The sequence below is a fragment of the Mercenaria mercenaria genome, chromosome 14, assembly GCF_021730395.1.
Source record: "Mercenaria mercenaria strain notata chromosome 14, MADL_Memer_1, whole genome shotgun sequence".
In the NCBI taxonomy this organism is placed as follows: domain Eukaryota; kingdom Metazoa; phylum Mollusca; class Bivalvia; order Venerida; family Veneridae; genus Mercenaria; species Mercenaria mercenaria.
In genome coordinates, this window is record NC_069374.1 from 50,096,000 (window position 1) to 50,107,477 (window position 11,478).

General features: G+C 32.7%; 2 protein-coding genes across 2 annotated transcripts; both read right to left on the reverse strand.

The window, feature by feature from the left end:
* Positions 1–2,897: 2,897 nt before the first annotated feature.
* LOC128548183 (uncharacterized) lies at positions 2,898–5,826 on the reverse strand. Its single transcript, XM_053522620.1, has 2 exons — positions 5,529–5,826; positions 2,898–3,475 (listed from the first exon to the last, which is right to left on the reverse strand). Exon 2 carries the CDS (start codon positions 3,465–3,467, stop codon positions 2,898–2,900), a length of 570 nt encoding a protein of 189 aa, XP_053378595.1. The 5' UTR covers positions 3,468–3,475; positions 5,529–5,826.
* LOC128548184 (E3 ubiquitin-protein ligase DZIP3-like) lies at positions 3,664–9,061 on the reverse strand. Its single transcript, XM_053522621.1, has 4 exons — positions 8,937–9,061; positions 6,416–6,987; positions 5,529–5,556; positions 3,664–3,677 (listed from the first exon to the last, which is right to left on the reverse strand). Exons 1-4 carry the CDS (start codon positions 8,959–8,961, stop codon positions 3,664–3,666), a joined length of 639 nt encoding a protein of 212 aa, XP_053378596.1. The 5' UTR covers positions 8,962–9,061.
* Positions 9,062–11,478: the final 2,417 nt, after the last annotated feature.

The following is an 11,478-nucleotide window of genomic DNA, read 5'->3' on the forward strand; positions in this document are numbered from 1 at the left end:
TCCAGGTATAGTCTGAAGTTCTGAAAAATCGAAGTTTAACCAAATTCTACATTGTAGAAAAAAATTCGATCCAAACGTGCAGAACTACCTTAAACTCAAAAGTCTGAACATCAATTTTCCAATTCTGAACAAACTCATTATGAATTCTAGTAGTAGTAAGTTTTGCAAAGCCAACATAACAACCAATTAACTGATCTTTAGAACACATCTAAGACTGTGTAAGACATATGTAAGGGTACTTAACATTTTTTTCTATCAAACAGTGAATATATAGTTTTATACAAAAGCTATTGTTTTCTTTTTTTCTAGTTAGTAATTATTTACACTAGAAGTTTAAAAGTCTGCTATTAATCTACACACTCATCTAAAAATGTTCAGTCAGTTTCATGTATGCCGTCGCGTTTAACATTCTGTTACGACAATAGTTTCATTTTCACTTGGGCTAAATTTGAATAATTTATATAGTAATTTTAAGTGTAGATGCGTATGTTTTAAAAAAATATTAGATTTGCATCTAGTAATATGCAACCGTTCTTTCGCAGAATAATATTGCGCTCCTAAAGTTACGCAATATTTCCGCTGCAGAACTCGTGAATATTTCTCGATACAAGTCTAATAACCTATAGTTACACCAAGCTCACTACAGGTTATACAATAATGAATTTGGTGTGTAAAAGTTCAACTGAAACTGATCAATAATGTTAAGATTCTCCACACCCAATGTTTCAGGTCAGTAACAAAGTACATGTACAATAATGTAATTAAACAGAATTGAATTTGTTTACCTCACCATGAAACATCCTGAGCTTGCGATGAATCTCTTACTTATAATTTCTGCTACATGTAATTGAAATTTCACGTGTTTCAAAAAATAATCAGATTTATGGTAGTGGGGCAGGCATAACAAGTTTGCCATAAGAAATGTAAATTTGACAAGAAATTATAAAATAAAATTCTGAGACTTGACATACAAATATGATACTTACATCATTAAAACTGACATGTTTTTAACCAGACTTGTCTAGGCAATTTGATATGCTATAAAACCTATATTATTTTTCTAAACTCTATTTAAGTATATCAAAGGATCCTTTCTAGTGAAATATATCTATACAACTTTTGTTCATGCCATTTATTCAGTAAATAGAATTTCAAAATATAATGCTATATATCAAATGAAATATTCTAAAGTTAATTCTATTTTACAACATTCAATAAAGGAAAGTATGCCATTCAAAATATCAGTGACACAGTTCACTAGTATGCAAAATTGGCAAATTTTTGACTAATTATGCTTGTTGTTCCAACCGAAATGAATTTTGAAAACTGACCTTAAAAGTTCAGCCTGACATTTACATGTTCTTTATTATACTTCTTACCTGTGTCTTCATAACACATCACGAAATGTGTTAGGTTCAACGGTGACATTCAAAGATATATTTGCATTAATGTGATGTGATAGACATTCGGAAACCTTGTTGAAACAGTTTGTAGTTTGATCACTGTCAAAGAATCAAAGAATTATAAGACTTGTCTCATACCTTCAGACGAAGAACTTTGGGGTGAAAGAACAACACCCTCATCTTTCTGTGGTTGATAATTGCCTGAAAGTAAACAATTATATTATCGTTTACATAAGAAACATAAACAAAATATAGTTGAATTTGTTCTTAATATTGTCGAGACTTTCTGTTCGCTGGATACTTTCTCTATAATATCATTAATCACTATACATTCTGTATTTTTATGGTAAAAATAAAACTTGACTATTTCGAAAAAAAAAACAACATTTGACATCCTTACCTGGATGTGATTTATGCAGACTTTCAAACTTTAACTCTTTACTGTCCAGTTTCCTGTCGGTATATTTGAGTGCGGCCTCCGAAAGGTTTGATAAACTGCCTTCTGCTTGTTTTTGTTTTTCTCTGTCTTCACAGACCGAATGTAACTTCAAAGCAAAATCTGAAAAATAAGCTTTTATTCCAGTAAAGAACATGCGATATATTCTTATTGCTGGAGTTACCAAAAAATCGAAGCATGTGTTTTGTGCAATAATTCAGTAGCGCGTACTTGCTTTTTCAAAGTCTAAATTGAATATTCTAACATTTATTTTTTTTTTAAAATGTGCAGTGGTATATTTTTCAATGAGTCATATTAAGAAAATCATTGTTCAGGTTTTCAAAAATCTAGATTTAGTAAAACATTAAAAAAACCATCACCATGTTTTTCTTTGAAGAATATTCCAGTGTCATCCATGGCTGATATCGTTTCTTTAAGGCTGCGAACGTATCCTGAAGAAATTCAGTAAATCAGATGAAATGTCACTTCATTCGAATCAGAAAAGATTTACAAATGAACAAGTCATCAGCGTGCAGTTTTTATTCATAACAACTTCAATAAGTGTCGGTACTTGTTTCGTTGCGAGAAAACATATTCAATCATTCTTAAGCTATCGATACTGATATAAATGAGCTTATGTCGTCACCTCAGTGCTAAAAGTGGATAACTCTATTGACTTAAAGAAAGACATATTCACTTTTTGCGTTAATGTGACGATGTAGTCTATAGTCTCCTTAACTGATGATCTGTTCTGTTTTATAAAAACTGATTATTGCAAACAGGACATGTTCTGCCGGTATTTGCACTCCTCTTTACACCATTGGATGTAATATATTCTCATTCTAAAAACGATTTCATAACGAACTGAATAAATGTATTAAAGAAATGTAATTTAAACACGACAAAAACAATCACCTTGATAGTTACGCCTTATTCATGATTTTATTGGTTCTCATTTCAACAGTACGAGAATAAAATAACATAACGCTACATATATAAAAACGGAACCGGAAAACTATGTGTTCCTTTTTTGGACTTTATCAATATCTCAAAATATTTTATGAGTTACCTTTGTATTCGTCTTCGATTCGTGCCATTTTTACACCATGCCTTTCAAGCTTTTCAAAGTATGAAACATTATTACCATCATCTTCCATAGGAGATCTATATCTTTCAATCAGCTCTTCAATTTTCTCATATTCATCGCTGCCTGACAGTGATCGTAAAGCGCTTACTAGATCTTCTTCGCAATGAAGAAACCTTTCTCTATCCACTACTTCAGTTGCTGTGCTTGCATAGTTCTTCCATACTTTCTTAATACATTTAATTGCATCTCTTTTCTTTCGTTTAATGGAAGAACCAAAGACGGTCAAAATAACGCTTCCTAGAACAGACATGTCCCATGACTCCATGTCTGTATTTGGGTTTTCATCGAGACACAGTGTTTTCATCTCCTGACTGGTGAGGTTTTCTTGCAGCAATTCTCTTTTGTCCAATAATAATTTTGCAAGTGATTCTTCTTGTTTAGCAAGTAATTTTTGTAAATATGCAATAAAAACTAAACGTCCAGCATCAACCAATAGCATTAGGTACTGGACATATTTATCTTGTTTACCCTCAAAGAACATGTGAAACTCTGAAAAATAATGCGGAGAGATGTATAAAAATATATTTTGTCACGCCGGCTGAAACTATCAAACCAATTTATACATTGTATTTTTACTGTACTTTTTTTGATCAAGAAAATCCTCAACAGGTTTAGCAGGATATTTTTGATATTTTAATATATCTTTGAATATTTTACATAGCAATGTTGATTTTAAGTTAACTAAGATAGCCTGAAAGTTTTATACACCACATCAACAAATAAAGTCAAAAAGGAAATTAAAATATTGTTTATGCCTAAAATCTCGTAATTTATAAAAAGAATAAATGGAGAATAATAGGTTAGTGCCATAGATGGAGAAAGTTTATCTGGCGAGGTGGAGGAGGTTATCGGGTGAGCCGAAGGCTCACACGATAACGTCCGGAGCCGAGCCATTATTATTCTATTTATCTTGTCATTACTTCATTGTTCGATGTTTGGCACTTCTTTTTACAAAATTTAAGTGTGCGACAACTGTTTTAATGATGTAATATTCGTAATGACGCCACTTATATAATGACGGCCTAACCGACACAGTAACTGTTATGTGGTTACAATTGAAAAACCGCAATAACTTCTTCGTTTTCAAATAAAAACTCATTATATGACCACTCTTTTTCTTAGATCGGACATTTCCAACACAATGGTGATGGTTTCAATGAAAAGTTTCTTATGACAACAATATCGGTCATAAGGTCACATGATCAACTGACCGTATATCACTGGTCACGTGTCAACTGACGGTATATCAAGACAGATATACGGCATCCTGATATCGGGTCAAAAAAACTGCAAGTGACAGGATAATACCTTATCTATATACTTTTTCAACGACACAGTCGAAATTAAGAGTTATATCAAGATAGTTGAACATTTAAAACGTCCTGTTACCAGATTTAATGCCGTTTAAAATGACACGTGATATAAAATTCAATGTAAGTGGCTGATATTTAAAGGGAAACTTACAAAAATCATTATTACATACATATCAAGGCCCCTCAGCATACTAGTATCACTTTATCTTCTAACCATTCATTCACGTTACTCCTTTATTTCCAAAATAAGTCGGGGTCTAATAAAGTTTAATAAACGATACAAATGGTTAACACAGATGTTTTTATATTTATGTAACACATCAATATTTTTCCTTTTATTTGTAGTTTCAAACGCATACATGATTGCACTGATGTAACTCATGTACACAGTTTAAATAAGGAATGGTTATCATTTGTTCTTGTAGTATCAGGTTACGACAAACCATTTAAAATACAGTGAAAAGTAACAATATTTGAAGGACATATTAATACAAATATGACTTCAAAATGTGACATCAAAATGTTGTGGAAGATATTTGAAATTCATATGAATCCTTCGTTAAATGTTAAAAACTGTAAGTGGTTTTATATAAGTTTAGTCGTACTTTTCATTTGTTATACAGTGAGCAGTTGTTATACAGTGGGATAGCCCTGCAGGTACACTATTGCTAAGAGATATTAGACCTCCGTGAATATTTAGTTTAATAGTTCTCGTCACGAAATCCAAATCCATCTTACAACTACAGTACTATTCTAACGCTGCAGGACGTCCCAATAATTTCTTTCAAAAACAAATACGAAATCAAAATGTTTGATTTTCTAGTTGTTTGTCATCAACATTTCTATAAATACAATGATTCAATAAAATATGAAATAATCGTTTGGAAGCACAGATAGCAACTGAACAAAATACTAGTTAATCTGATCTTGAGAAGTATTTAAACTTGCATCACCTCTTACGCCTTCTAGCCCAAGATTACACAGAATTATTTTGCCAAAACTGTCGAGCGAGTGGACTCAAAAAGGACCAGAAAAATACCACTACTGGGGCAAAGTGTGGAGAGACTTCTACGGTCTCCACACATCACAAAGATTGCTGCTGAGAATAGTACTAGTAAGTTTAATGCATGCGCAGATCAGTAACAAATATTGAAAGTAACAAAGCAAAACAATAGCATTTTTAATTGACCGAGTCTGCACATGCAAGCCTATTGTGAAAATTTACTTACTTTCTGTTTCCGACAGAAGCTCTTGTACCTAAAACAGATTTTTGCAATACAGAAACAAACATTACTGGCATTGTTACCTCAGTTATAATCTTTTCATTTTAAACAAACAAAGCTCCTCTTCTGTAGAAATTAAGCAGTGTGTCACCGGAAAATTGATGGTATATAATAAAGAATAAGTTTATCAATCTGTTTGATATATTCTGTTATACATGAAGCGAAACTTCCGCTCATGAAACTAATTTTATTCTGATAAACATATATTCCTTTGTCAGGAAATAACCTGTGTGTAATCAGTAAACTTTAAGGATAACATGGTGTAATAGGCCTCAATTTCACCAAAAGCGTACATACAACTTGATAATGTAAGCTTTAAAAATGTCAAACGATAGAAATAAGGTACATATTGACAAGTTATATAATGACAGAAGTTCTCAAAAATTTCCTTTAGATTACCTCCCCTGATAATTTTGGTTTTTCTTGAATTATCTCCCCTGAAAACTAGAAAAAAAAATGATTTTCTCCTTTTCCCTACGGGGAATTTTAGATTTCTTTTTGATATTTGTATCAGAATCATATAATGCAGCTTTCTACCGCAAAATTTTCTCGAAACTCGAGTTCAGATTCTCATAATCAAAGAAGTTATATATTTCCCATAAGCATCAGTGTTAACTTCAATACCGATTATCTCCCCCAAAAAATGACAAAATTTGAAAAATCTCTCGGTGAAAAGTTTTTAATTTTGAATGTCTTTAAAGTGACAAAATTTCATTTAAATATTACCATCCAGTTACAAGATATGAAATATGGCTATTACACCATGTTATCCTTAATGTGAATACGCCCAGAGTGTTTTTTATCAACTATGTTCTTTAATGTTAAACCAATACCTTTTGCTGCAAATCATCATGCCATTCCTGTGGCTTGTTTAAGTAGAATTCTTTATTGGAGTAATCCAATATCACTTTTTTGTAGGATTCAATTTTTTTAGCTACGTGTTGCTGTTCTTCACTGCCAGAGAGTCTAAATATAACTGCCTCAAGTTCTCCAAAATAACGAATAAAATCATACGTGCTTAATGTTGCCTTATGGCGATGCGCAACGATTTTGTTCCGCAAATAACGCAGACGTAAAATATCTGCAGCCACAGAAACATCTGTTGGTGCTGGTTTTTGGTCCCAACCAGCTGAAGGAGGTGTCAAAGCAATTCTTAACAGTGTAAATAAAATTGAAAAGTCAAATCTGTCTGGATCAGCTTTATTAGATTTAACTAAATAATATTGCCTTTTGGATAATGTTTTTTTTAATATTCCGTCAATATTTCCAGTTGAAACAAACGAATGGAATGTATGTTTTGGCACTTCATGATAGAAAACCTTCAAAACCGTCTCAGTCGCTATGTCAATAAACACAGCCAGAAATATCAGGAAATTTCTCGTTTCTTCCGGATTGTTGGGCATTTCTGAAATTTAAAGTAGCTCAAAATATAGAACTTGTTGTCCTGGCTATCGAAAAAGTGAGATTAAATTTTCCAGTACAGTTCAAAAACTACAAATAGGCAAACAAAGCAAAAGTATATACAAAAATAAGTAATTTAACGACTAATCTTCCCTGCTTAAAGTAAATGATCAGCTTATCTGAAAAAGTGTCTGATAATTCTGGCAACTTGAATACTCAGATTAATATATAATACTGTTACACTCACTTTCTAACAAATATTCAAATTATTACTGAAGATACAAAAAAATATTATCATTCTGCCTGTATATAATCAAAAATTGACTGCCGACTTGGAATCAGCCTTTGCGCCTGACAACCCTGTAATCTATAGCAGTTTCTTACCTGCCCATAATTCTACCATTCATCAAGGGATTGTGAACTTACTTGATACAAGTATTTCCTATGATGAGTTGTGTAATGGACAAGACCCGTATCTTCAAGATCAAGACAGAGACCACAGGTTTAGAGTATTAGTTTTATGTCTAGTCCATAACCCTACCATTCATTCATCAAGAGATGAAAAAATCATTCGACACAAATATATTCCAAGACACAGGCTCCTGCTCCAAAGATAAAGGTCACACTTTGAGGTCACAGACGACAAATTTTTACTTTAGTCTCCTCTGTAGAATTTTACAAAAGCAGTTGATAATTTTAGGTTTACTTATCAATAACATCCTGACATCTTTTAACGATGTTTCAGCAAATTACATTTTTTATTTACACTACAGTATCTTCTTTGATTTTAATGCCTCGAAGGTGGGCATATTAAAATTGCATTGTCCGTCCGTCTGTCCGACCGTAACTTTGTAAATTCTTGTCCGGGCTGTGAGTCTGCTATCCATGAAGGAATTTTGAAATAGTTTAGCATAAATATTAACCTTAATGAGACAACGTAACGTTAATAGGGTCTGTTTCGTGTCCAGTACGTAACTTTGCCATACATCAAGAGGTTTTGAAATTACTTAGGATAATTGTTTAGCTTAATGAAACGACATAAGTGACGTTTACAATGCTAAACTGTAAAGACTTTAGTTATGAAGGAAAAAAATATAATTACGCACCATCCAGTAAATCACTAAACGGGTTGAATATAATAATAGTGACATGGTTTTTCACATTTTTTTATGTCTGCACAAAACTGAAATAAAGCGGTTTGCCTTAATAGGGAAAGCGCAGTTCGATACCCGGGCGGGCCGTATGTTCTCCGTGACGATTTGATAACAGACATTGAGTCTGAAATATTTCGTCCTCCACCTCTGATTCATGTTGGAAAGTTGGCAGTAACTTCAACATGCGGAGAACATGTTTGTATTGGTTCAGAATACAGGAGCACTGTTCAGGTTAAATACCCGTCGTTACGAAACTGAAAAACATGGTTAGAAATGGCGTTAAACCAAGACAAACAAACAAAACTCTCCAATTTTATCAATACATGCTTTCCCCTTGCAAATACATGCTATTACGCAAACGTTTGCCGATGTTGCCGTAAATGGTTGTTTTCAGCTTTGCGTTACCTACCACGTTATTAAGCTTATATTCTTGCTATCGGCTTCAATTCTTTCTAATTTTCTATTGGTCTTACTGACGCAGATGTGTTCAAAGCAAGTGTTCGCCCATTGTTGTGTATTATTGTATGTTTACCATCAAATTCAAAATTTCAAAGTCGGTCTTACATTTGTAGGAATATTTCTTTTTTTACATTTGTTACGATTTTTAAGTCACAAGTGACCAGCGTCACTTTTTACATTTCGAACAACTAATTTTCACGTTTATGAAAAGTTATTACTTATGTTGTTAAACCATTTAACATGTGTGACTGCTTTTTCACATTTGGAATCATTTTTAAATCTGGAGTATGATAAGCACATGAAACATGTAAATGACTGATATATGTGCAAAGAGACTTACCTGAGCTATTCTTCCCTCTTCCCATTCATTTGTGCGCCTTACAGTTCAAAAATTCCCAATTTATTGTTGACTTTTTATGTATTCACGTATTCCAAGAAGCTTACAATCTTCCTAGTGTTAACACCCTTTAAAGGAGAATATTTAATTTGAATACAAGTACTTAAATGATATAAGTTTTCTCCTTTATTTATGAATATATTAAATGTATCTAATATTTTTAAATATTCATTAAAGCGTGTGTCATGTTTACGATGATCTGTTAAATCATGTAAAGTTTACCATATGCATATTCTATTTAAATATACTTTATGGCGTAATGATTTTATGAACACAGGGACTTGAGTAATATGTCTCTTTCATTTAAAGAAAGAAGTACCACGGAAAACACTGAAAACTACTAAAAACTACAGCTTTGCCATTACTTTGGTTTAAATTGTACAAATGAAAATACTACAAAACATTGTTTCTGTGAATCTACTTTAAACAGATAGAATATTTGAAGCTTAATCCCTACTTATGCCCCGCACAAGCAGTGATATAAAGAAAAACAATCAAAAGATTAATTTTGACAGGTAGGTTTTTCAAAATAGTGTTATTAGTATGTTGGATGGAGATTATATGAGCGTTCAGTGCAAGTATGCCGTAATTCCCGACTAGTATTTTCATTCTAATAATGATCGTCAACGTACAAATTATTGGAAATTCCCGTATACGAGCCGATTCAGTTTTGAAATAAATACATATCCATGAATTTTACAACTCGGCTGTGGTACAAGCTGTGGATAAGTTAAAAATACATAACTCATCAAGACTAAAATAATTGCAAACGTTGCAAACTTTAAGAAAGAAGTACAACTCTCAAAAACACAAAATGCTTGAAAGAACTACAAACGCCCCTCTTGTGAACGATCTTGTCAATTTCATGTAAAGGTCTAAAATTACACGTTTAACAGTTTCGTTGAAACAGTTAACCTGATTACCATATATTATGGAGATAGTTTGTTTGACATGTGTGTCATATATTAGACTGTCTACCATGAAATCTGATATTGTCATTCAAGGTAAATCCGATATAAAGATACCCTATATTTTACACGCAAGGTCAAAGCTGATCTTTCAGTGTAGAGGATCTTTATTTACATATATAGGAATTGAAAAAGACGAACATATAGCATTAAAATACTTGAAATAAACACCTTTGTTTAATATTTGTAAAAAGTATATGAAGAGCAATCTTTCTGTATCGGTTCAATTTGAAACCTGTATTGTAATACTTCTTTTCTGTATGAGAATATAGCTTAATTGTTTGCTTATTCAAGGAAAAGTTCCCCAAATCAAATATTTGCCATCATGAAAACATATTTTTAACACATAGAGCGACATATTCATTTCACAGACATGACATCCTGAAGTTGAGAGAATGGGACTGAACGCCGTGTTTTTTCTTGCCTCTTAACAAGATAAACAATAAATAGTAACAAAATCAAGATAGTTTTCATTTTTGAACATTCATGATCCCGATATTAAATAGTGTTACGCTCAAGACTTATAAATGAGTGTGTGTGTCCGGGTTTATATTTTTTCAACAATTTTTCTGTCATACTAACGACGGTGTCTACTTGTAGCAGTGAGCATACACTGTAAAAAATACCGTAAACTTTAATGGGTTTTACGGTTAAACAGTAACGGGTACCGAACGTAGTATATGATTACGGTATAAGACCGTTGAAACGGCGTGTATTCAGGGATAGCGCGGTCGCCATCTTATTTATTCGACATTCAAAACAGTTCGAAAAATGCACGTGTAAATGGAAGAAACTATTTTAAGACACACATACTAGTGCATTTGTCTGGATTTTGATTGTCTAAAACAGTTGCATTCAATATTTACATCGAAAACTGCAGTATTTGAATGTTGTGAAGCACTGAATGTTCACACTGTCTTTGATGTTATAAGGTAAAGCGTTCCACTATCTGACTGTGCGTCGGAAAAGGAGTTCATATGATATTGTGTTCTTGAAGACGGAATGATAAAGTTTAAAAGTTTAAATTTCGAGAATGGTCTAACAGTAGTCCTGTTTAATTTATTATCTTGATATTAATCTTTTTTTCTGATCGCACGAGATCACCGGTCTACACACATTATCATTCAGAAAAGTATGCAAACCGGCCAGAGCACACACACTCCTAAAGAATAACAAGATGCCTTATATTTTGTGTATTAGGTAGGGGGCCAAAAGGGTCTACTATGCACCCCCTCCCTAACCCAGACTTTTTGTCATAGGTACCAAACGTTTTGGCAGGTCGAACCCTTTCGAAATAAAAAAATTAATGTTCCCATATTAAAAAAATCTTTTCAACTATATAAGATTACACTGTTTCCATGGCAACCGTTCATCTTTGGAAAATACGACAATATAGAGGATAATCAGTCATATCTTGGTCAGTTCTGATGATAAAACAATTAACCTGGAGTCAAAATTGAGCTAAGACATTGGCCTTTAAAACGCAGCATTTGTACGTTAATTAACTAATCTGCTTA

Bases quoted from the DNA above. Each gene is read 5' to 3' on its own strand.
- LOC128548184 (XM_053522621.1), bottom strand. From the start codon at position 8,961: ATGGGAAGAGGGAAGAATAGCTCAG. The intron at 6,988-8,936 runs GTAAGTCTCTTT...TTTAAATTTCAG, and splicing joins AAGAGGGAAGAATAGCTCAG to AAATGCCCAACAATCCGGAA. The intron at 5,557-6,415 runs GTATTGGTTTAA...AATCTGTTTTAG, and splicing joins ATGATGATTTGCAGCAAAAG to GTACAAGAGCTTCTGTCGGA.
- LOC128548183 (XM_053522620.1), bottom strand. From the start codon at position 3,467: ATGTTCTTTGAGGGTAAACAAGATAAATATGTCCAGTACCTAATGCTA.